The sequence below is a fragment of the Candoia aspera genome, chromosome 2 (genome assembly GCF_035149785.1).
Source record: "Candoia aspera isolate rCanAsp1 chromosome 2, rCanAsp1.hap2, whole genome shotgun sequence".
In the NCBI taxonomy this organism is placed as follows: Eukaryota; Metazoa; Chordata; class Lepidosauria; order Squamata; family Boidae; genus Candoia; species Candoia aspera.
Window position 1 is genome coordinate 56,502,012 of NC_086154.1, and position 26,380 is coordinate 56,528,391.

The 26,380-nt window shown below is 44.3% G+C and overlaps 1 protein-coding gene across 1 annotated transcript in view; it reads left to right on the forward strand.

Moving 5' to 3' along the window:
- The first annotated feature begins 3,999 nt into the window (after positions 1-3,999).
- STIMATE (STIM activating enhancer) overlaps positions 4,000-26,380 on the forward strand; it is a 59,814-nt gene continuing 37,433 nt past the window's right edge. The window contains exon 1 of the mRNA XM_063291882.1: positions 4,000-4,264. Within this exon, the coding sequence (XP_063147952.1) occupies positions 4,063-4,264 (202 nt within the window). The 5' untranslated portion in view covers positions 4,000-4,062. The remainder of the gene's footprint in view (positions 4,265-26,380) is intronic.

Below are 26,380 nucleotides of genomic sequence, written 5' to 3' on the forward strand. Positions count from 1 at the left end.
CTTCACAACTTTAACAAGTCTCTTTTGTAAATCCACTATAAAAAGTCATCCTGGTCCCACTTTTGGTTTAGTAAGACATCAACTGGTTTCATTTGTATATCCATGTAGCATCTCCTTCCACATCATTCCCATAGCCCATCATTTTTAGATTCACTTTCAAATCAGACTCTGTCTTATCCAGTAAAGCTTGCTCCTTTTCCCTATCATCTTTCAAACAGTTTATCTATAATGGCAAACATTTTTAAAATTAACTTCTAGGTCCATTGTTCACTAATATCCTTCAATACGTCCAATGTTATTTTGCTCCATTCTGTATTAGTAAGTCAAATTTAAGTGCTCTTTTCCTTTAATTGTAATCCTTAATTCTTTCTGGTTCCGACTAGTGTCCAACCTTCAAAATCTCATCTTATATTTTTTTAAGTGTTCAAAACAGCATTTTCCCACAAAAAGGATTCTTATAATTAGTTTAAGATCTTATTTCAAATCCATCTGGACCCTTAGTCCATTTATAACTTTCTAAAATCAACACTCTAATCACCCTTTTGTTGTTTATTCCAAAAAAAAAATTTTTTTAAGTCCTTAAAAACTTTTGTTGAGAATTGAAGGAAACTCATCCAGTGTAGTACAACTTGGCATTATGAAGGTTCCTAATATCCAAAAAGCAGTTAACAAGCAATTTCCAAGAGTGATTAAGAAAGGAAGTATGCAAACCCTGTGTCCTTTTTAAAGGCACCAAACCATGGATTGGGCTACAATGGGGTTCCCTCACTTCCCAGGGCTCTAAACTTCCTGGAGACTACTATCTTATGGTCTCCTTGTGAGGAGCAGCTGTCTGGAGCACTTGTGGGCTATCCCAGTCCTCTCCTTGCCCAGAGAGGAATTGTGAAGAGTTGGTCCATTCACGGGCGCTTCATTCCTCTGCAATTGTAGGGTACGCTTTCAGTCCGCTTTCTTCCCCAGAAGTCACCCCAACATAGCAACTACTTTAGATACAGTACACAGATCAATGCTGCACAGAAAAATATTAGTTCACAATTTCAGCTATAATTCCCAGGAAGAATACAATTGATGCAAGCATATATTATTGTGATTTACTGTATTCTCTTTCCAAAGAAAACTGTTCACTTTAAACTTCAGGCATAGACAGTATTTTCAATTTATGTTCCAGTGTTTTATGGGCTTCAGAATCTAAAATGTGCATTATATACTGAACACTGTGTTATAGGCTATCTAATGCTATAAACACAATGCTTAACTTTGTTCAGTTTAATGTAACCAAATTCTACTAGGAAAAAATATATAATTCCAGTGATGAATAATTCTGAATACAATTTCTTCACCATTTTCTAAACATGAGAAATTTAAGAACTTTTTTTTTTTAAGTTTGGTAGAACAGTCCTTCCCATCTAGATTTCCGGGATCAGTTCTGAAACCTGTGAGTGTCCAGAAAGCTTATCCTGAGTTTAAAACTGAATGGTTTTGTTGTGCTGCAAACTCCTCTATCTGCTCAGCAAAGCCCAAGCTGGCCCCAGGAAATCTCAGAATTTGACAATGGGCTCTAATTCTTATTGAATCTGGTTTTCCAGATGACCAACAAAAATAGAATTGCATATCTTGTTTCAAACTAACATTTGGTAGTAGTTTACATTTAATTTCTGAGATACAATTAACAGCTATCAAGGAGCTATTATTTCTGATCTAACTTTGTCGAGAAACCCCAAGGGATTGGTAGAAGGCTGTTCTGTTCTTTGGTTTTTCTAATTATATCTAAAGCTAGACCTTATCTTTATTTTTACAACTTATTCTTAACTGCATTACTGAATGCCTCCTGTAGTACTTCTGCTTCCAAAGTTATCCTCTGTTAATTAGTTTATTATGGTCAAGGGGGGGGGGGTGTTGGCCATTCTTCATTGTCACTTATAACCTGCCTAGAACTATCACATGCGCTCTTCCTTTCTTCTACAGGAGGAATTTTATGTCTTTCTGGCATAGACTATAAGCAATTTACCATCATGCTTCTCTGGGATGTTTTTTGACTTAGCCATCTGAACCCTGGAATTCCCTGATGGTCTCCCATCCAAGTATTAACAAGGTACTGTGCTGCCCCCTGCTGAGAGTTAATCCATTTTTGTGTGATAGTTTTGTAACCCATGTCTCATTAACATTTACAATCATGCAGCATGTTTTCGCATTAATGGAGATCTGAATACTAGACCACTATAAACTGCCTAAACTATCAGTGGGTGAAAGATTTTTTTCTGAAAATCTGTATCACATGGTTCCCTGTAATGTCACACATCAGTTAGCAAAGGAGGGTGAAATGTTCTCCACTGCCACTTGCATGCATCTTAAGGATCACCTTAAATATTTATTCCTAAAACCAATGTAAGAGAGTGGAAATTTCAGGGAAGTTTCCCCCTCTCCACTGTATTCATCAAATAATTCTTAGTTAAGAATTTGGAATGAGTTGAATGTGCCATTTCTAGGCACTCTGAAGACACTATTTCCTAAAACAACAGCAAGCCTCAAGGTTATCTATATGTAAAAAGTGATCTTGCAATCCACCGAATTTCCTTATTCCACTCGTCATGCGCCCTTGCCCCCCCCTCCCCTTCAAACTGTAGAGATAAACCAGTTGCGGGTCACTGTCTTGCACTTTTAGAAATGTGGGGAACGAGGAATCCCTCCTGCAGCTTGCCTGAGGCTCCGGAAGCGAAATCGCCAGGCGCTGTCCATGGGAGGGAGACTTTCCCCATAGCCCTGGCCCTGAAGCCGGGAGACAACCAAGAAATAGTTCGACTACACAGATTGGCTTGAAAATAACAGAGTTAGAAAAAGAAAATATAGAGGTGGAATACTTAAGCAAAGTTGAAAAGGTTCAGATATTCCTACTCCTCTTTTTAGGACATGAGAGTTTGGGGGTTGTTCCCTGTTAGAAATCCAGACATATACACACAAATATATTTTGGAATATGCTAACATCTGCTTAACACAAATACCGATCCCCGACATCTGAGTGATTGCATTGTTCATTTGCAGTTCGTCGTGGTACCTAGAACTTACCAAAGCAAACACATTACCTTAAATTTTAAGACTACAAAATATGCAGAACATACTCGGTCTTCCGAAAAGCCACGAGGCTTCCACAGTTAATCATACAGTATTGGCACCGCCCTTCGTAATATATACCTGAAAATGTTGCCCTAAAAGACAAACCTAGTCCTATTTTACAAAAACAAAAAATCCTATAGACCCGCTGGTATCAAAGTAGTAGACTCTAGACCGCATCCTTAACTTCGCGTTCTTTCGGTAAGTTTCCGAAATAAGAACCGACCTTCCATTCTACCTACAGGTGGAATTGCATTATAGGATTAAATACCCCTCGCGGTAATTATCTGCCGTTCTCCTCCCTCATACTCCGCCGCGGACCGCCTTCTCTCGACCGGCCCTTGAGCTCGTCTCCTCACAAGAAAAACCCAGAGTTGCACGGGACGTGCCCGGGGGTCAGCGCCTGAACTGCCCGTCCTTCCGCCGGTCATAGACGCCTTGTTGTTGTTGTTGTTGTTAGTTGCCGTCGAGTCGTTTACGACTCATGGCGACCCTATGTAGAACAGAACGAAATGCTGCTCGGTCTTGCGCCATCTGTCCCTAAGCCAAGCAAAGGCCTTGGAAGAAACCCAACGCGCGCAACCACGGAAACAGGGCCGGCGCCGGACCGCAGCGCTTCTCCTGCACCAAGCACGGACACCCTAAACTCCGCATTCAACGAAGCACGCAACCCCGCGGACGCTCAACCTTCGCCGCTCCACCCACTCGCTCGTCTGAGGCTTGCGAGGTGAAAACGTCGGACGCGACCGCGGAGAGGCTTCTCCTCTTAGTCACGCCCCGGAGCCGCGCGCGAGCCAATCCTGGTTGGGTGACGTTACATGGCGGCGGTGAGGCGGCGCGCGTGGAACTCCTCCCCCTGCCCAGGAAACGCCGCGGAGCATATGAGCCCGCTTGGCGTGCGCCTAGCTTACCGGTGCCGTGCGCGCACCTGCTGCGCGGCGCGCCGAGTGGGCCATGGGGGGTTCCCTTGCCCCCAACGGCTCCGTGGGTGTCACACCCAAGCTGGACCCCCGGCGGAGCGGCGGCGCTTCCTCCTCCGCTTCCACGGTGAGGTCCAGGCCGGACTACCGCGGCTGCAAGAACGGGGCCCTGATGGACAGCTTCGGCATCTTCCTGCAGGGGCTCCTGGGGGTTGTGGCCTTCAGCCTCCTCATGCGTGAGTGCTCCGTCTGGCGCCGCGGGCTCTCCCCGTTGCAGGAGGGGCTGCGCTCGCGTCTGGCAGGCCGCCGCTGCTCCGCTTCCGTGGGCGCCGCAACCTTTGCCTGCCTGTGGCCTCTTCCCTGCTTTCTGCTCCGCTTGCAACTCAGCGCGCGTCTTCCTTGGCTTGGCTCCGCGGGCTGGCCGTGCCTGCCTGTGCCCTGCTGCCCTTATTGGGGCCGTGACCCAGCAAGGCTCGCTGCCCTCTTCCTGGCGCTCCCGTCCCGGGCTTCATTCCTCGTTCCGGAGCTTCTAGCGCGAGAAGATAGGCCGGCTTTCGGTAGCGCTGCCCGAGCCGAGCGGGGCCTGCGTGGCTTTGTTCGGCTGTATCGCTGACTCTGCGCGTCCCCTTCCTCTTCTCTGTTCCGGAAAAGGCTCGGTCAGGTTTTCAACGCCAGTAGCCTGGCGACTTGCAATATGTGAAGGATTAAGTATGCTTTGGAAGGAGGCTCTTTCTCTAATTCAGTGGGACACCTACTTGTTACCAGTGGGTGCAGGATGTAGAGCTGTAGATTTAGATATAGGTAATTCCCCTTGTACCTATAAGTATCCATGTGCCCATTGTCGGGGGGAGGGGGCGGAGACTGTTGAAGGGAATTGTAATCGAAAATCTTTTGAGAGCACCGGATTGCCAAGACCAAACTGGTTCACTGGATTTAAATAGTTTGCCAAAGGCAAATGGTTGTTGCTCTTTTCCACCCAGCTAGTACATATGGAAATCCTGGCTGCTATGACTTCTTTGTTTAGCCACTGTATTTACATTCCAGTATGAGTAATTGTGAATTTGTTTGGCACAGTTTGTAAGAAAGACATTCTGGAGATGGAGCTTTGATTGGCAGTGGTGTTTCATTTTCAGTTTAAGGATTGTCATGCATGAGTTTTGGAAGTGTGTCACTCTGTACATAAGCTGCTTAAATCTGATGTAATATGACTATATTCTAACATTATTCTGCAAGATGGTTATGTTATTTTCTGATCTGTCAGATTTATTTGAGAAATGCTTATAAAAGCTGGTGCTTGAATTCATGTCTTCCTTGTTAGAAACATTTTCAGATTTTTTGTTTAAGATTTGGAGGTTTTCAGCCTAGCAGAGTGACTCATATTTACAAATCTGAAAATGCTTGAAGTCTTTTTATGGCTTATATTGGTCCCAGAATTGAAGCTTTTAGCTTTCAGTTTGATGCTGAGTTATGAACAGTCAGTATAAAGTGGAAAATATCTAGCTACTGAAGTTTTATTTTGTTCATTTTGCAGTTTTATAAGACGTATAAGAGAAAGTATATAAAGTATTTTGAAGAATATTTGCTGTCTCTTGCATCTTTGCTTTTTGTTTGCATAACCTAACTTAGAAGAATCCAAGCTCTAGCTCATTACATATGAGTATACTATCATTATACGTAGACTTTAGGTTACAAATACATAAGAGTGGATTTTCCATCATGACATCACTGCATGTTTTGTCATGTTCATGCAATCTCGGTTTGCCGCAGATACCAATGGTGTCATTAACAGAATTTAACAGGTTATCTCAGGAATTCTATGTCTGATTTTACAACATTCCTACATTTAGTATTAACTTGAAATTAAAGAGGTTTACAGCAAAATGTTGCTGTATATAATGCTTCTGTTCATTGATCCAGCCATCCACCTCTTTTTTTCAATATTCCTTCCCCCTTTGTGGAATTCTCTAATGAGAATGCCTAGTCATGGGGGGAGGGTTTTTTTTTTTTATCTAAGTCTCCTTGGGTCTTAGCCATTTCTTAATTGTCCATGAATGGTGCTACATAAGGCCTGGGATTGTTGTTACTCTATCTATAGGAACCTGCAACAAATATGTTACAGCTTGGAGTGCTTCTTCAAAGTTTCTCCCTCCTGTCCCTACAAATCAGCCAGCATTTTTTTGCCAAGTGAGCATACGTAGCTTTCTTGATTTATTCTAGACATTCTCTCCTTTTTAGGATTTTTTTCAAAAGCTTCTTTGTAGTTCTGCAGTAGTTCTTTCAAATAGGCCAATACCTCTGGAATGCATCGCTATTTTCGCTACATAAGTGCTGTTACTTGAAGGAGTGATTTGGAGCTGGATTTGATCTGGGGTGATGATTTTTAATTTTCAAACCTGAGTTATGAAAATATTGTTTCTTTAAAAAGTTGTTTACTGATGCAATTACAAGATGCACCTATAGGCTTAGCATATTTTTAAGGATGGACAATGATAGATTGTGCAATGGAATTATTGATACAGGCTTTGTGAGTGTAATAAGAAAAATGAGATTTCTATTAATTTTCTGGAAGAGAAACCATTTTGCCACATTCCTTCATACTGTGTGAACTTTCTAAGTACTGTTTGTTCAGAGGTTATTTTAAAAAGTCTTTTTTAAAAATTGAATGAGGACCATGGACAGCTCCTCCACTGTAAACCAGTGTTTATTTTATTTGGGGTTGTGTCAGATAATTACTTTCTTCACCAGAGATTCTGGTTTAGGGATAGAGAAATAATGGTTAAATGTAGGACAGAATGTTAACTATTTGTTTCCAAAAATCTGTATATTCAAAAAATGTGACTGTGTAACTAGTAATCCCAGCTCTTCATTACAGTCCCAATAAACTTTCCAACGATTTGTAAAGTAGGCCAGATGAGGCATAGACAGCATGCTTTAACACATAGTTCATATTGCTGATTGCTGCATCAGGTATCAATAAACTTAGGAAGCATTGTTCTTTACAGAAATAAAGTATGCAAAAATATTAGGTATTAATTAAGTCTGTGCTGGTGGAAAGCCCTGTAACAGTTGGTGGTAGGATTTAGCCTACATACTTACTCAGAGTATGGTGGGGAAAACTGCTAGGAAATCCCAGGGCTAATTGGCTAGACTGGGAAGTTCAAAAAACATCCTGGAAGAAGGCAAAAGCAAGCCACCTCTTCATTATGACCAAAAAAAAATAGAGATACAGTATGTCTATAAAGTTATGAGGAGTTGAGCTTGTCTTGAGGGAAACTTTACCTTTTCAGAAGGATGTCTTAGTGAAGGGAATTCCCTGCCCCATTGTTTAATAAGAAAGATATGCTTCTTAAAAATGATACATTGAAGGTAAATGATAGCAATTATTTGTGAAAACTGAGATAGCTAGGTGTTTCTGCTATTCCCACCAGGGCTTCTCTCCTCCTAGGCCATTGAAACTACTGATTCTGTGAAGAAGTAAGACTCTCTGCTTTAATCAGGTAAGGGTATAGTTTGAGCTTCATCTGCAGCAAAAACAGTGATAATCCAGAAGACTCCTCTTAGGCCCACTCATAAGACTAATAATGTCAAGTTGTATGTAGCCATTTTCAGGAATATCACATTAATAGTCTTATTTATTAGAGACCTGTCAAGACCTTTTTTAAAATCTTAACTTCCCAGTTTCAGTTTAAATGATCATTGTAAAAACTATTCAGTTTAAGCAGTACTGTGTTTTGATTTCCATTTCTGCATCTCAATGCCTCTTTCTATGTCAAGTATTTTTAGATTGTAAGCCCGATGACAAAAATGTCCTTGTTTTTATTGATCTGTAACCCATTACAAATGTCCTTCTGTTCATATGAGATCTACAAGCTTTAAATTAATTAAATAAATATATTTAACATAAGTGGATCTGGAACAGCCTATTCTAAGTTTCTGGTGACTGAAACAGGAACATTATTCCATCTTCTTCATTCCAGGAATAAAGAGGGAAGAAAAAGAAAATACTTGGTTAAATTATATAGACTTCAGCCGGGAATCTGAGCTCTTGAGCAGGTGTAGGCAAACATCCTTACGTAATGGGAGAGGAAAGAGGAAACATTAAGCATACTTGTTTAATCTTCAAGTATGAAGATTCTCCCAAACTAATACCACCCCACAAAACCTCACTCTGTTAGAATTGAGATCTGCAACATTTTCTTGCCCTTCGCCACTGCTTTTTCCTTTTTCTCAACTGACACACTAATGCTGTCTTAATTCTTTAGCTCACCCCGTCTAACTTCCATAATCTGTAGACCCTGATTTCATTATTTCTGTTTCATCAGTGAAAACCAGGGACCAAATTTGCAAGCAGCTATCAGCAACATTTTAAAATCTGTTAAAATCTGCTGCTGAAAAGATCACCAGAGTGATATTTATATGGGAACATTCCATAGTTGGGTTTCTACCACCAAAAGAATTCTTTCACTTTCTTAACTGTAGAAACTGGATGAAATAGGAAAACAGCTGTCCAAATTATGGCTCAGAAGTGGACACTAGTGCATCCAACCATCATGAAGAGAACTGCCATCAACATTTTGAATGGGCCCTTTTTAAATTTATAAGCTTATATGCTTTTACTTTCCTTGAAGGTAGCTCTTTTGTATACAAAATGCATTTCTTGTTTTCTTTTGCTGTTTTATTTCCAAATTGGTAAACACTCAAATATCTGATATTGGAAAGATAGTAAGCTATCTTAATATTGTATATTTTAATGGTATTCTACATCATTGTTGGGTTTCTATGAAAAATAAATCTTACCAACTATCGATAAATATGTTATCAAGAGCAGACAGAAACACCACTTAGGAAATCTGGGAGAAGATGAGATACACAGCCTATTGTGGACAGTATTGCATTGCCTTTAATAGCTTAATTTGTAGTCTTGGAAAAATAGACTGAGTTTAAAACTGAAATGACATTTGGCTTAATTTCAGCTATTAGGATGGTATCCTTGTGCTCAGCATCAACCATGTTAAAATGGTCTTACTAAAAATTACAATTCCAACCTCTTTTTCTCCAGTCAAATCTCCATTTCCTGCTCTTTAAAAATGCCTGTCCTGGTGGCCAGGAGGCTTTGGTGTGATGTTTCTTTTCAGATTATGAAAAAATACTTCGCAGTTATCTTTTTTTTTACTATAGCTCTTTCTATCCTTGAAGGTGTGAAAGGTCCCCTGTGCAAGCACCAAGTCATGTCTGACCCTTTGGGGGGACGCCGCTTTCGCGACCTTTTCTTGGCAGACTAGTGGGGTGGTTTGCCATTGCCTTCCCCAGTCATCACCTTCCCCAGCAAGCTAGGTACTCTTTTACTGACCTCGGAAGGGTGGAAGGCTGAGCCGACCTGAGCCGGCTACCTGAGAGAGAATCCGGCTTCCTCTGGGATCGAACTCAGGTCGTGGGGAGAGTTTCGGTTGCAATGCTGCCACCTACCCCTCTGCGCCATACAAGGCTCTCTTTCTATCCTTAAACAGAAGGAAATAGTTAACTCAGAAAGACTTCTTACTAGTGTATTAAAAAAAGGGAAATACTCTTTTTATAAGAGCATCAATTAAAGAAGCCAGCTTTCTGGAAATTTACAACTCCCATTCTTTGAACTACATCCAATGTTATCAGACAGGTGGGTTTCTTTGTTTCTTTGTTTGTTTCCCTGGTTTTACTTTTGCACAAGACTTACTCTGTATCTCCCAACATGATCACCAGGTAGACCCTCGGGATGTGCTTAGGCAGGTGCACTAGGGATTGGGGAATTCATTCAGTTGAGGGATAGTATTCCATGGGCATAATGGACGAAGCGTTTATGAATCCAAATGAAAAAAAGTGTATTTGAATTATTTGTGTGCTTTCAAACAAACTTTGCATGTTTTCGATAATGTACAGATTTTAGGCCACTTATCTCTGAAGCTGTCCCTTTAATTCAAAATGTAAATATATACAATTTCCTCATGAACCCTATGCATATTTCCCTCTTTTAGTAATAAAATAGTAATATAGCAAATAAAATTGTACTATTTGCTCTGTACATTTCATGAATGAACAGACCATGGAACAACAGACTGGTTTAAGATTGGGAAAGGAGTATGGCAGGGCTGTATACTCTCACCCTACCTATTCAACTTGTATGCAGAACACATCATGCGACATGCTGGGCTTGAGGAATCCAAGGCTGGGGTTAAAATCTCTGGAAGAAACATTAACAATCTCAGATATGCAGATGATACCACTTTGATGGCTGAAAGCGAAGAGGAACTGAGGAGCCTTATGATGAAGGTGAAAGAAGAAAGTGCAAAAGCTGGCTTGCAGCTAAACCTCAAAAAACCCAAGATTATGGCAACCAGCTTGATTGATAACTGGCAAATAGAGGGAGAAAATGTAGAAGCAGTGAAAGGCTTTGTATTCCTAGGTGCGAAGATTACTGCAGATGCTGACTGCAGTCAGGAAATCAGAAGACGCTTAATCCTTGGGAGAAGAGCAATGACAAATCTCAATAAAATAGTTAAGAGCAGAGACATCACACTGACAACAAAGGTCCGCATAGTTAAAGCAATGGTGTTCCCTGTAGTAACATATGGCTGCGAGAGCTGGACCATAAGGAAGGCTGAGAGAAGGAAGATAGATGCTTTTGAACTGTGGTGTTGGAGGAAAATTCTGAGAGTGCCTTGGACTGCCAGAAGATCAAACCAGTCCATCCTCCAGGAAATAAAGCCAGCCTGCTCACTTGAGGGAACGATATTAAAGGCAAAACTGAAATACTTTGGCCACATAATGAGAAGACAGGACACCCTGGAGAAGATGCTGATGCTAGGGAGAGTGGAGGGCAAAAGGAGGAGGGGGCGACCAAGGGCAAGATAGATAGATGATATTCTAGAGGTGATGGACTCATCCCTGGGGGACCTGGGGGTGTTGACGACCGACAGGAATCTCTGGCGTGGGCTGGTCCATGAAGTCACAAAGAGTCGGAAGTGACTGAACAAATAAACAACAACAACAAACCTACTCTTATACACCATTACTTAGAGTCGCTCTATTCAGCAGTGTTTACTCCCTGGTATGCATGAGAGTATGCATACATAAAGAGTATGCACCTCTTTACATGTCATTTTATTTATTTGTTTGTTTGTTTGTTTGTTTATTTATTTATTTGTCCAATTTGTCCCTGCCCATCTCCTCCCTTCGGGGGACTCTGGGCGGTTTACAGTAATCAATTAAAACAACAATCATAAAATCCACAATATAAAATTACAATAATAAATAATATAAATAGAGTAAAAAATAAAAAAGTCCAAGTGGCAAAAGAATCTAAAGCAGTCCAAGTGTGGGAGGAGTAGTCTATAGCAACCATCCCCATGTAGCTCTAGTCCCCTCTCCGTCCCAAGTGAGGCGGCAAAACCAGGTCTTCAGACTCCTCCGAAAGGCCAGGAGTGATGGGGCCAATCTCATCTCCGGGGGCAGCATATTCCATAGGGCGGGTGCCACTGCAGAGAAGGCCTGCTTCCTGGACCCCGCCAAACAAAGTTGTCTTAGAGACGGGGTCCACAACATGCTCTCTCTGCACAGTTGGGTGGGACGGGCTGATGTAATGGGGAAGAGGCAGTCCCTCAGGTAATCTGGCCCCATGCCATGTAGGGCTTTAATGGTGATAACCAACACCTTGAATTGGACCTGGAAGCAAACTGGTACCCAATGCAGCTCGTGCAGCAGTGGTGTTACATGTGCCCTTCTGGGGGCACCAAAAACAGCTCACGCGGCTGCATTCTGGACCAGCTGGAGCTTCCGGATACTTTTCAAGGGTAGCCCCATGTAGAGTGCATTGCAATAGTCTATATGAGAGATAACAAGTGTATGAGTGACTGTTCAAAGGGCCTCCCGATCCAGGAAAGGGTGTAACTGGTGCACAGCACGTAGCTGCTCACAGGCTCTCCTGACCATGGCTACCACCTGCTCTTCAAGCAGGAGCCGTGAGTCCAGGAGGACCCCCAGATTACGCACCGGGTCTGTCTGGGGCAGTGTGACCCATCCAGAACCAGAGATGATAATGTCCCAGATATGGAAGAACCATTAACTCACAGCCACTCCGTCTTACCAGGGTTCAGTTGAAGCCGGTTGTTCCCCATCCAGACCCCTACAGCCCCCAGACACTGAGACAGGGCAGTCACAGCATCACTTACCTCACCCGGGATGGAGATGTACAATTGAGTATCATCAGCATATTGATATCTCACCCCGTGGTGACGGATGATCTCACCCAGCGGTTTCATGCAGATGTTGAAAAGGAGCAGAGAGAGTACCAAACCCTGCGGCACCCCACAATGGAGGGGCCGAGGGTCGGACCTCTCGCTCCCTATCACCACTGATTGGGACCAGCCCTGGAGGAAGGAGGTGAACCAGCGCAAGACCATGACGCCCACCCCCAATTCCCTGAGCCGCCCCAAAAGGATATCATAGTCGATCGTATTGAAAGCCACTGAGAGATCAAGGAGAGCAAGGATGGATGCACTGTGACCATCCTGCTCCCGCCAGAGATCATCCATAAGTGTGACCAATGCCGTTGCTGTCCCATAACTGGGCCTGAAACCTGACTGAAAGAGGTCCAGATAATCCATTTCCTCCAGGACCCTCTGGAGCTGCAAAGCCACCACTTTCTCAACCACCTTTCCCACAAAGGGAAGGTGGGAGACTGGATGAAAATTGTCCAGAACAGTAGGATCCAGCGATGGCTTCTTGAGGAGGGGGTGCACCAGTGCCTCTTTAAAGGTAGCCGGGAACACCCGCTCTCCCAAGGATGTATTAACCATCTCATGGACCCAACCACATGTCACCTCCCAGGCTGCTTTTACCAGCCAGGAGAGGCATGGGTCTAGATGACATGTGGCATTTACTGTCTGTAGGATCCTGTCCACTTCCTCAGGTCCAGCAGGATCAAACTGCTCCCAGATAACTGGGTAAGCCCGTTCCCCTGGTATCTCTCCAGATCGAGCCTCACGCCTGGAGTCTAACTTGGAGTGGTTCTGAGCGATTTTGCCCTGCAGATGCTCAGCAAATTCCTCTGCACGGCCCTGTAGATGGGTCACTGAACCCACCTTCCCCAAAAGGGATTGACTGATCTTAAACAGGGCCGTTGGGCGGCATTCTGCAGACGCAGTAAGAGTGGAGAAGTATTGATGCTTCGCTCCTTTTATCGCCACAAGGTAGGTCTTAATAGTGGTTCTAACCTGTGTTCAGTCGAATTCAGTCTTTGTCTTCCTCCAGCAGCACTCTAGGCGTCTCTTAATCCTCTTCAGAACCCTCAACTCCTCCGTAAACCACGGGGAGTGCCGGGTTTGATGGGACAAGAGAGGCCGCACAGATGCAATCCTGTCCAAGGCCCCAGCCGCCTCCCTATTCCAAGCAGCAGCTAGGGCCTCTGCTGGACCATGCAGCAGATCACTGGGTATAACCCCCAGTTCCTTCTGAAACCCTACTGGGTCCATCAGTCACTGGGGGTGGACCAATTGAATGAGTCCCCTCTCCCTGTGGAGGGGGGTGGCATAGAAGAATCTCAGGGCCACTAGGGTGTGGTCTGACCATAACGAAGGGGACAGCTGTAACTCACCCCTCAGATCACATTGCCACTGCTCTGACAAGAAAACCAAGTCCAGGGTGAGGCCACTGTCTCAAGTCGTGTCCCGAATAATCTGGGACAGGCCCATGGCTGCCATGGTAGCCATGAACTCCCGAGCCGCCTCCGAGGCATGCCCCAGGGATGGCAGGTTGAAGTCCCCCAGAACCATGAGCCTGTGGAACTCCACCGCCAGCCCCAAGACGGCCTCGAGCAGCTCAGGCAGGGTGGTTGCCATGCAGCAGGGAGGCTGATACAGCAGCAACACTCCCAACTGTTCTCGGGAACCCAACTTGAAAAACGGTCTCACAACTGGCCACGTGTGGAGCAGGGTGTAATGATTGCCTATTCTCAACACCATCAGACTCATAACCAGGATCACAAAGATATCTGATTTATTAAAGAATAATATGCAGGTTCACAAAGAAAGCTGAGAATGGAAAAAGCCACATGGTCATAGTCCTGAGGTAAACGTGACAAAGCATCGGCCAGAAAGTTTTTCTTTCCCAGAATAAATTTTAACTGGAAGTTAAAGCGACTGAAAAATTGAGCCCAGCGAATTTGTTTAGGACTGAGACGCCGGAGGGTGCGAAGGGCTTCCAAATTCCTGTGATTGGTCGAAACCTCGAAAGGGCATTTAGCGCCTTCCAGGAGGTGATGCCAGGCTTCCAAAGCGGCTTTTACAGCAAAAGCCTCTTTTTCCCAAACATGCCACCAGCGCTCAGTTTCAGAAAATTTTCTAGACAAATCAGCGCAGGGTTTCAAGTGATTTTCAGAATCTGTCTGTAACAATATAGCCCCAATTGAGTCAGAAGCATCAACTTGGACCACAAAGGGGCATTCAGGATCGGGGTGCTGTAAAATAGGCTCAGCAGTGAAGAGGGCTTTTAACTTCTTGAATGCCGCCTGGCATTCAGGTGTCCAATTCAGCACTGCCCCAGGGTTTTTCACCTTGCGTGTCTCTCCCAAACCCATGGTACGTAGCAAGTCAGTAAGGGGCAAAGCAATCTCAGCAAACCCCTGGACAAACTGCTGATAATAATTACTGAACCCTAGGAAACTTTGTAGTTGCCTCCAGGTGTGGGGATGTTCCCAACTTAAAATCACCTGAATTTTTTCAGGGTTCATCTCAATGCCTTTGTCAGATACCCTATAGCCTAGATAGTCAAGTTGGGTTTTGTGAAATTCACATTTGGAAAGCTTGGCATAAAGCTTGGCATCTCTAAGCTTATTTAACACTTGTTAGAGAAGGCGTTCGTGGTCCTCCTCGGATTCAGTGTAAATGAGCACATCGTCCAAATAAACCAGGACCCCTTTAAACAAATGATCATGTAATACTTCATTAATCAATTGCATGAAGACTCTGGGCGCCCCTGCCAACCCAAAAGGGAGGACTTTGTACTGAAATGAACCCAGTGGGCAATTAAAAGCAGTTTTCCACTCATCTCCAGCTCATATGCGGATGCGAAAATAGCCTTCACGAAGGTCGAGCTTGGAGAAAATCTTGCCCTTTGACAAATGAGCTAACGTGTCTTTCATTAGTGGTAGAGGGTACTTGTTGCAGATCGAGACAGAATTTAACCCCCGATAGTCCATACAGAGTCTAAGCGTGCCATCTTTCTTTTCCCGGAATAGCACAGGGGCCCCAACTGGGGAATTTGCAGGTTCAATAAACCCCCTTGACAGTTTTTTGTCGATAAAGTCCCATAATGCCCCAAGCTCCTTCTGAGTCATTGGATAAATTTTTGGCTTGGGCAATTGAGCGTTAGGAACCAACTCTATGGCACAATCAGTTTTCCAATGGGGGGGGGGTAGCTGATCTTCTATTTCTCCAAAAACGTCTGCAAAATCTTGGTATTGATTGGGCAAGCCCTCTAAACGTGCCAAACTAGGGTGCGGCATGGCAATTGCAGCCCTTCCAACCCCCACTCTTGAAGCCCTCTCCACGGTAGGGACTTGGTAAAACCCAACCAGATCACGGTGAATTAATCACCTGGAACACCCAGAGTCAACTAAAGCTCAGACCTCTGTAGTCTTTGTGCAGGAGCCCAATTTCACTTTCACTGCTAGAGTGGGACAGTCAGCACTCACCATAGCATCCTCGCGCCCATCCTCCTCCACCTGCCCGCAGGTGCTTTTCATGGCAGGTGGCTGGCGTTTCCCGCCGGCTCCTTAGTCATCTTCAGCCACTCCCGAGAAGTAGGGTACTTCCTCAGCATCGGCCGCCCCCTTGGCTGCTGTCATCCACCTCAATGGGGGCGGCGATTTGGCCGGCAGCTTGCCTGCTCGGTCTCCAGCCTTGGCTTTTGGGCAATCAACTGCTTGGTGCCCTTCCTTTCCGCATCGGAGACACTGATCCCTCGCATAGCGCCGATCTCTCTCCTCTTCCCAGGCTCTAAAGCCTGGCCAGGTAGCAGTTGCGGCACTTCGGGGTCCCCTCATGGTGGCTGGTTGTTTTTCAGGTTGTTTGGTTTGCATGTAGGTATGCTGGGCGTGCTCAGCTTTGCCGGCCAGACAGATCCATTCGTACAATGTCTCTGAGTCATCTCTACACAACGCCCACCACAGGACGTCCCTGTTGAGTCCCTCTTTAAACCGTTCCATTAAGGTTGACTGAGACCAGTCGGGGATTTTCCCAGCTAAAGCCTTAAACTCCAGGGCATAATCAGCTACAGACAGTTGGCCCTGGGTAAGATCCTTCAGTGCCTTTTTAGCCCTTGCCTTGGCTAGGGGATTCTCAAAATGCAGCTTTAATGCCCACATGAATTCCTCAAAATCCTCAAGCTCAGGGGAGTCAGCCTCACTTAATTGAACATACCAGTCAGCTGCTCGTCCCTTCAGCTTGGTGGCAATGGCAGTTATTTTAGCCTCTTCAGAAGGGAAGTATGGTCCAAACTGTTTCATATAACTTTTAGCATTAGTGAGAAAGAAAGACAACTTAGTTGGATCCCCATCAAACTTGACAGAAAAGTCTTTCACCCCCGCTCCTGTTGGAGCTGAATTAGTGGCTGCTTGAGTGGTTGGGCCCCAGGTTACAGTAGTTCTCCCTCCTCGGGGTGGGGACATTGATGGACGAACTCTGCGGGGTGGAGATTCATCCCAGCGCCGTCTCTGGCCCCGCTCCGCCGGTGGTCCGGGTGAGGGGATGGAGGATGATTGCGTGGAGCTGGAATCTCCTTCATGCCTTGGCTGCCCCCCCTCCCATGACAGAGACAGGGCTTTTAGCATGTACTCCATCGATTCTAATTTGGCCTCTACCACCCTTAGCCTTTCAGGGGTTTGAGATTCCTCCCTCCCTCGCGCGTTAGGCTGTCTCCCTGCTGATACTGTGATGGATTCTATGTTTGGGGTCAGCAGAACCCGATACTTCCAGGACGCCTGGGACGTCCCTGGCTGGGGTTCTCCCATTTCATCAGCTCTGCGGAGAATTCGCTGGGTGCCGGTTGCTCTGGTGCTCTCCCATCATCAGATTCCTCTCCCTCAGGGCTGGAACTCGAATGCTGCCATGAATCTGAAGGTTCTGGGGTGAGGCTCAGTTCTCCGCTCCTGACCGTTGACTCAGGCATCAAGCCAGTTGGCTCCTCAAGTCTCCGGGTCCTGAGTTTGGATTCGGTCATCGTCAACTGTTTTCCCTCACAAGAAGCTAATCTTGGTAGGAGCTAACGGTATAACTTTGGTGATTCTCAGCTTTATGTAATGATTGCCTATTCTCAACACCATCAGACTCGTAAGCAGGATCACAAAGATACCTGATTTATTAAAGAATAGTATGCAGGTTCACAAAGAAAGCTGTGAATGGAAAAAGCGCGCCAAATGCAAACTAAAAAACCCTCGGTACAAACGAGATCCCTCCCCACATAGAATCTTCCCAGGCTCACAATCCCAGGTGCTCCTAACAGCTTCTGATGGTCCGCAGGAAAAGTCCTTGAGCAGAGCACATAACCCAAACACATTCCATTGAAATGAACATAGATACAGAGCTTGGCACAAGGTTTCACAGCAGCTCCCTCCCAACAGAAACGCTCATCAGCACCATGGCATGTGAAACGTTACAATGTACATTGCACGTTGAAACAGTGAACATGACAGAGGGCCCCTGAAGGCCACAAGAGACTCTCAGATAACAGCCACCCCTTCTTCCCTGCCCTGGGGTCTCGGCTGGTGCCATACTGTAAAGCCAGCCGGGCACATTTCCGAAAGGGGACCCCCCCCTTCGGGGGCCCAGCCAGGTCTCCGTAATACATGCCAGGTCTGCCCCCTCCTCAGTGATCAAGTCACATATGAGGTGGGCCTTGTTATTTACTGACCCTGCATTAAAAATCAACAGCCGGGAACCAGGGGCCCTATGGATCTGCTGACCAGGACCTGGGTCTGAGCACAGAGGGCTGGAACACGCCACTGGTAACAAACACCGGGGGTGTCTTCCCCGAAGATGGGCTGTGCTCTGGCTCCCACCATAGCATCCCCTACCCGTCACCACCTCAATAACGTGCCCCACCCTACAGCCCCCAGTGACTCCTAATCCATTAGAGCCCATTCCTGGACCTCGGGAGTCTCTGGCTCTCAGTAGGGCTCCCTCCTTCCATTCATACATCCTTACAATCAATCACCCACAGGGTGATGGTAGGCCCTCCGGCACACCAGCTTCCGCTCTCGGCACTGTCAGAGCCCAACCATCACCCCCCCATTTGCTATGCCCCCCCTCGAACTCTGTCACTGCTTAACAGGGGGGCATTCATTCATTCATCACCCACCCCCTGTCTCTCACTCAGGGGCTGAGTGCTCTTTTTCACAATCACACACTCCCAGACTCCCCCCCTCCTACCACCAAGGATTCACTCTGGAGGGGCCCTTGCAGCTTCCTGCCATCTTGTGGGCCATTGGGGGGGGGAGGGCAAGTTCTTATTCCTACACTCCCCACTCCTCACCAGCAAGGTCTGCCACACCAAGGACAACAGCCAGTCCACTTTCTTGAGGGCCAAGTCCACCCCTGTGGCCTGTAGTGTCAGTAGCCTGGTCCCCCTAGATCGGTCTACCAATCCACCACACTACCAGTTCGTTGTGCTGCCAAACGTCTCCATTGCAGCCCAAAACCGCTCCATCTCACTGCGGCTTGCCAAGGCCCGTGTTCCCGGGGTTTGCTTCGCTGGCCAAAAAGGGGTCAAAAGATGGTCCCAGAGAGCCCCAGGCCCACAAACCGATGCTACCCCAGGTCACTCCTCCAAGGGTCCCCGTGTGGCTGAGATCCTCCAGAGTCTGCCGCAGTTCCGGCCTAGTCTGCTGCTGTGGCGCTAGCCTAATCTGCCACGCCGCCGGCCCGGCCTGCTGCCACACCGTCCGCCACGCGGGCCCAGCCTGCTGCCGCGCCATCAGCCCGGTCTGCTGCCGCGCTGCCTGTCGTGCTGCCAGCCTGGTCTGCTGCTGCACTGTCCACCGCACTGTCGGCCCAGTCTCCTACCGTGCTGCTGGCCCAGTCTGCTGCTGCACTGCCAGTATGATCCTCTGGGGCTTGCCGTCCTGTTAGGGCCCAACCAAGCTCGCCATTCTCGCCCTTCATTTCATTTAGAAATGACTCTCGCCAATTTCAGTGAGACTTGCTTCTCCAAGCTAGTGCTATTACAGCATTAACATGCCACTCATCTGAAGGGAGAACTCTGAAGCTCTAAGATTGAAGACATGGGAAGAAGAGGTCAAAAATGTAGATGCATGATGCTTCTTACATTTCAAAATGAGCAAATGTTCCAGAAGACAACAGACAGCAATTCACATAGAACAATAACCATGTTGTCTTCTCTAGTGAAAACAGCAATAACATCTAGGTGCATAAATTCATCTCAGATTTCATTCATTTGGCTGCAGTACCTTTCCCCTGTTAAGCCTTTGGCCTATCATTTTGGTCAGCCTTAGACAGCATTTCCAAAACACTTCCAAAATAAAACAGCTCAGGCTAGTCAGTATGGAAAATTAACAAAGAGTTTCATACAAATATATAAAACAGTTCCATATGGAACGCTAGCTGTGCAAAATGTTTACCTGGAAGTCACCTGCAATCAACCAGCATCCCCTTTGTGGTCTGCAGAGCCCTAGACTGGGGAGGAGCAAAGATTTGGAGGAATGAAGTGTTCTCTGGGGCAGTGGTACAAACTACCACCAAGGATGAAGTATAAAATGTCCTCTTCTTTAGAAAGTAAGGAAGATGACCATGATGGAGAAATGCAGGAACTGTTGCTAAGTATTTTTTAAGCCCAGAACAAAATAACATTTGGAAATGGCTCAGGCAGACATTTCCCTAATTCACTGAATTATAAGAGGGAGGAGGAGGTATGGCCCAATCAGATTCTTTTATTGTAGCCAATCTCAAAGTCATTTTAGCTTTCATATGGAGTTGATTTCCTGGTCTGGAAATCAACCTAGTGGGGCTGACATCTCAAGATAGTCTATAACTTCACCCAATTTTAGGAATACAGATCTCATGTGCTCTTGCAGACCTTAATCCAGCTAAAGTTTCCCATTCATATGGAATAGTCTGAACAGTGTTGGTTGTTGGCAGAATGCTGGGAAAGCCTTTAGCCCAGGAGAGATCAGAAAAGTCACACACACCAGGCATATCTATAAAAATAATGTATTTACAAAAAGCAAAACATATTTAAAGGACTTAGCTCTCCTGGCTTGCTACATATCGGCAGAGAGAAAAAAGAGGAAGTAAGAACAAGTCCGGGCAGGTTTCCTCCCCCCAGGCAATTTGCATGAAGCACGTGCGAGGAGACAATCAAATACAACCTCTTCACCCGGCCAAAATGATTAGGTACAATAGCAGTCTTAATCGTTAGTAGGAAAACCTCAACACTCCCCTTTTTACACTATAGATTAAGATGCAAACCAATCTTCTCTGACAACTTTATATGTCTTTCCATTCACATTACTTTACCATTATCTCCCCTTTGGTTTAACAGAAAGCTACCATTCTTCTTCCTGTGTTTTTCCAAACCTAGGTGGTTATAATTCCAAGGCTTTTTAATGTGAAATGGCTTTTCATGCAGGCTTCAAAATCAAGCCTTTGTTTTTCTGTTGATGTGAACAGCAGCAAATCATCAACATAAATGCACAGATACATACAGCCCTGTTTGTCCTTCATATATACACAGGGATCTGCTTTTCCTTTTTCAAAACCAAAATTCTGCAGTTTTTCATCTACTTTTTGGTTCCAGGATCTAGCAGCTTGTTTTAACCCATAGATTGACTTCTGCAGTTCACAGACTAGATTCTCCCTTTTTTCATAGCCAGGGGGTTGCTGCATGTATAATTTGTGATCTAAATCTCCATAGAGAAATGCAGTTTGAATGTCATAGTGGTTAACTGACATTCCTTTCAGTGCAGCAACTTTTAACAGTAATCTAATTGATTCACCTTTAGTAACTGGTGCAAAAGTCTTGTCAAAGTCTAAATCTTTCCTTTGAGTGAACCCTTTTGCAACCAACCTTGCTTTATATTTTTGGATTTTGCCATCAGCATCCCTTTTCAGTTTGAAAACCCACCTACAACCCAGACAGCGTTCATTGGGAGGTAGATTTACCAGTTTCCATTTTTATTTTCTTTCAAGGATGCTAATTCCTGTTGCATGGCAGAATGCCAATTTTGTGCAATCTCTGGTGGTAAAGCATTCACTTGTTCTAAAGACTCAGGTTCTGTGAATATGTGAAAAGCCTTTACTGTTTCAGCCTGAAAACGTGATGGAGGAACGCCTTTATTACTCCTCTGAGATCTGCGAGGTAATACAGGGCTTACATTTTGACTCCTATCACTTTCCTGAGAAGCATCTGTCTCATCAGACAGATCTTCAGTTTGCTTTTCTGGTTCAATGTCCTCATCAGGCAAAAGATCACCATCAGCAAGTCCTTGCTGTTCTCTTGTGGTGGTCAGTTCAACTGGAGAGCTAGAATTTAATCTCCCCCAGTTTTGTTCAGCAAAAGAAGCGCTTTTGCTAATTATTAATTTCTCTCCCATTATGAACCTGTAGCTCCTCTGGCTTTGTTCATAGCCAACAAAGATGGCTTTCTTTGTTGTGGGGCCTCCTTTCCTTCTCTGCTGTTTTGGAATGTGAACCCATGCAGTGCTACCAAACACTCTAAGATGGTTTACCTTTGGTTTCACACCATAAAACAAATGGAATGGAGTGTCCTGAATCACAGAGTTATACAATCTGTTTTGTACATAAGTGGCAGTAGATATGGCCTCTCCCCAGTACTTAAAAGATAATTGTGAATCTTTAATCATACATTCCATTGCATTTTGCAAGGTTCTGCCCTTTCTTTCAGCAACACCATTTTGCTGAGGGGTGTAAGGGTTAGAAAGAATTTGTTCTATCCCCTTTTCCACTAGGAACCTTCTGAATTTGTGAGAAAGGTATTCTCCTCCTCTATCACATTGGAGTGCAGATACAGGCCTAGGGAATTTTCCATTTGCCCATGTCACAAAACTTTTAAATTGCTCAAATGCCTCATCTTTATGTTTTAAGATGTAGATAAATGTGTATCTTGAGAAATCATCAATGATGGTCATTGCATACCTTGCTTGTCCAAGACTTGGAGCAAAAGGACCAATAATGTCAGAGTGTACAATTTCCAAAGGTCTAGTTGTAACTCTGTCACTGTGCTTACTCACAGGAGCTTTTAGTGTTTTGCATTCTTTGCAAACTACACAGTCTAAGTATTTATCACAGGGTTTATCTTTAGGTCAGCACACAGCTGTGGCATTTGTGCTATATACTTGAAATTAGCATGACCAAATCTCCTGTGCATCAGGTGTACACATTGGTCATGATATGGCGTGTTGCCAACTGCAGCCTTGCAGCTTGGCTTCCTTGCATTTTGCACAATGTACAAGGAGTCTTTTAACATACCAGTAGCACACAATTTCCCATTTTTACGTATCTCACAACCATTTTTCTTAAATGTTATGATATACCCTGTTGCAGCCAATTGTGCCACAGATAAAAGGTTTGATTGTAAATTTGGCACATACAACACACCTTTCACAGTTTCTCCTAAGCAGGATAAATACAAGTCACCTTGTCCCATAATTTTGGTCACAGACCCATCAGCCAAAGATACACTTTGTCTTTCAGTTTTAGACAGTGACACAAAAGAACTTTTACAATTACATAAATGACAATTGGCCTCAGAATCTAACACCCATACATCAGAATTACCCTTCTCTGCAATCTGGGTTGTCTGAAGAGCCTTCTTCTGTGTTGCCCTTGTGTTCTTCTTCTCTGTCTTTCTACTCTTGGGTCTCAAGGCACAGTTTCTTTGCAAATGTCCAGCTGAACCACAAGTGAAGCATTGCTGGCTGGCTAGCGCTGTGGCCTCAGGTTCCTTTCCCTTCTTTTCCCTCATTTTCTGGTATTGCAGCTTTCCAGAAGAGATGGGGGGGGATCTTTCTCTTCTCCCATTCAGTGAGTAAGCGCTGTGTAACATACGATGGGGTGAGGTCTGCTTTAGGCATAGCCTCCAGGGTACAAATCAGCGTGTCCCACGTTGCATTTAGTGAGGACAGGAGGATATAGGATTTTGTGAGAGGTGTAAATTCCATTCCTCTCTCCTGCAACTCAACAAACAGCTGCTGAATATAATGCAGGTGCTCAGGAAGGCTATCTCCTTCTGCAAGGTAGGCTCTGTACAGCTTTTTTGTCAGAGTAACTTTACTCCCTGCTGTTGCCTTTACATATAAGTCTCTCAAAGCATCCCAAAGTTGCTTTGCAGACTGCATGCCTCGCATGTGGACTAGCTGATTGTCCTCAACTCCCAAGATAATGGTGGCTCTAGCCCACTCATCCTGTCTCAGCCATTCAGCACTGGGATTTTGGGGGGTTTGCTCACCAATTGGCAGCCAAAGATTCTCTCTGCGAAGATACATCTCCATCTTCAGGGCCCAATTCAAATAGTTGGTCTCTGATAGGCGCTCCAGAGGCATCGCTGAGGGCTGGGAGGTAGCCATGGCTTCTTCCTTCTTTTGCAAGTCACCTCAGCTGGCTTCTTTGTCCTGTAGACCGGCAGTTGCTGGAAAATCTCCAGGTGGCTCCAAAGAAAGTCTTCACAGGTCTTTGTACCTGCCTTTAAATTGTGCATGAGGTGTGGAGCTGATCTCTCTTTTCTCTCTGGGTTTTACCGGGCTTACTGGGTTGCTCACTGGGCACATAACCTGTTGGCAGAATGCTGGGAAAGCCTTTAGCCTGGGAGAGATCAGAAAAGTCACACACACCAGGCATATCTATAAAAATAATTTATTTACAAAAAGCAAAACATATTTAAAGGACTTAGCTCTCCTGGCTTGCTACATATCGGCAGAGAGAAAAAGAGGAAGTAAGAAACAAGTCTGGGCAGGATCCTCCCCCCAGGCAATTTGCATGAAGCACGTGAAAGGAGACAATCAAATACAACCTCTTCACCCGGCCAAAATGATTAGGTACAATAGCAGTCTTAATCGTTAGTAGGAAAACCTCAACATTGGTTATTATACTTCAAGAAGCATCTGGTAAAGTTGAGAAAAGACTATTGATCCCAATGATTAAAGGACTGGAAAAGTCTCCACAAACTAGTTCTAAAGGTTTTGTACTAGGGCTAATCAACATGGAATCAAATCCGAGACGTGTAGAGATTCAAAATAAGAATTCAGGATAGTTTTGTTATCAAGGAGCAACAGAGAATGGCTTATAGATGTTATTTCCAGCACTGCCTGGTGGAAATTGATGGAGTTTTAGGGTGTACTTCAGTCACTGTAAATCTTGTATGGAACTTAAAATCTGAAACAGCAAGTTGATCTCCCGACTTCAAATCTGAATTGGCTTTTGTTGTCTGGGAAGAATTCCACTCAAACCTGGGAATTCTGGAGAGTCAGAATAATTTTCTAATGAAGATTCCTCCCTCAGAAATATGGCAGTTGCCTTAGCAAAATCTTAAAGTTAGGGATATCAGATATTGTGTGTGTATATTTTTCACAAATTGATGTAATTTGTACATTCCATTTTATTATACAGTAGAAGTTCTGTGGTACTGCAGCTCTCATTTTTGTAAGTGGCAAACAAAATCTGTATATTAGGGTTAAGTTAAAAAAATAATGCTTGTGTACCTGGCAGTTTTTTAAATGGCAGAATAATATGACTATTCAAGAAGGGAGGCTTGGATATATGCAAAACTGAGAAGGACTAGGCTCAGACAAAATTGTGTAGATTGGATTGTACATTCCTAAAATGTAATGAGAAAATGAAGGTCTATATACAAAGGCTGTCTTAAGAGTCAGAGTTAACCCTGAGCTAACCACGGTTGGGATGCCGTTATTGAAAAGCCTTTTCTTGCGTCAACAGTAAAGGCATCTCTGAAACTGATGAAACAGACACAAGACACCTAGCTGGTAAACACAATGCAGGAAAGATTGATGAATGAGAAGATGGCCCCTTAACTAACCTACTCCAGGCTAGGTAGGTTGGGATTTAGAAGTAGACTGCTGGTGATTCTCAGCTGGTGTTTTTGGCTCCTTGTTTAAGGAAAACAAAAAAGAACAATAAAAAGAGACTCTTCTGGGATTTTTGCTTGAAAAGACTGCAAGGTCAGTTTGCAACCTGAAAACAAATATATTTTAGTTGTATTCAGTGCCTGGAAATATAACAGTTGAAGCCTTCTCATTCATGATTTAGAGCTTCTTAGGTAACAATAAAGAAATGGCTTTTTCTTCTTCCTTTCCTGTAGAATAGGTGTGCTGAAGCCTTTCTTCTAAATCACCTCTTTTCTTCCTGTTAGCTGGCTTTTCTCAGTTAAGAAGGCAGCAGCGAGAAATAAATCATACCCTATGAGTAGAAATGGAGGATTTCTGAATTACTAGCTAGTTATCTCTGATCAATCGATAAGCTCAACTTGTGGGCTATAATTGACCTGTTGGCTGAAGATTCCTGATACCTGTTAGAGGAAATGTAACATACCAAGTAAAGAAGTGACCCAAGAATAAAGCTTTTATATCCTGCCTGACCATTATTTTTTAGCATCCTGGAGACTTTTACTTTCTTAAGGTATATTAGCTTTTTGTTACAAGTGCTGCAAATTAATATCCCTCAAACAGACTTTTTTTCTTTTCAGATTGTTGTTATTCATGAAGCAGTATCATAACTGAAATAGTCCCATTTTTTCCTCTTCAGAAAGGAATGGGATTTCTTTGATGCTTTTTCTGTGATACTTTTCTAGTTTTGCTGGTTGAATTTTGCCTACTGGCAAATATAAGGTTCACTGCACTACCTTAAACATTTCTGGTATTGTATGCATTTTGTACTGGGGGCAGAGTGTCTGTGGGCCAATTGATTAAAATCTTATTTTGAAACTTACACAAGTTTGTATCAGTCAGTGTAGCTTTATGCTAAGCAAAAGAGCGGAGAGAAGATTTTTGCCCTGTAGCAGGTAACAGAAATACTGTATATGAATGTGAGAAAGGAAGTTTATTGTGCATTTGTTTAGATAAAATTATGATAAAATAGGCTTGAAGTATGAATTGTTTTGCATAAATGTGGACTTGAAGGCTGTTGCTCAGTGCTATAAGAATGGTGCATGATAGAAGTAAAGTTCCTTCAGTTACCTTTTTAAAACTTTTTAGAGATGCTTTTAGGATCTCAATGTTTTTTTCTAACTTATTAAATATCTTTGCTCATGTAGCCTTCAAAATATTGGGCACTTATATC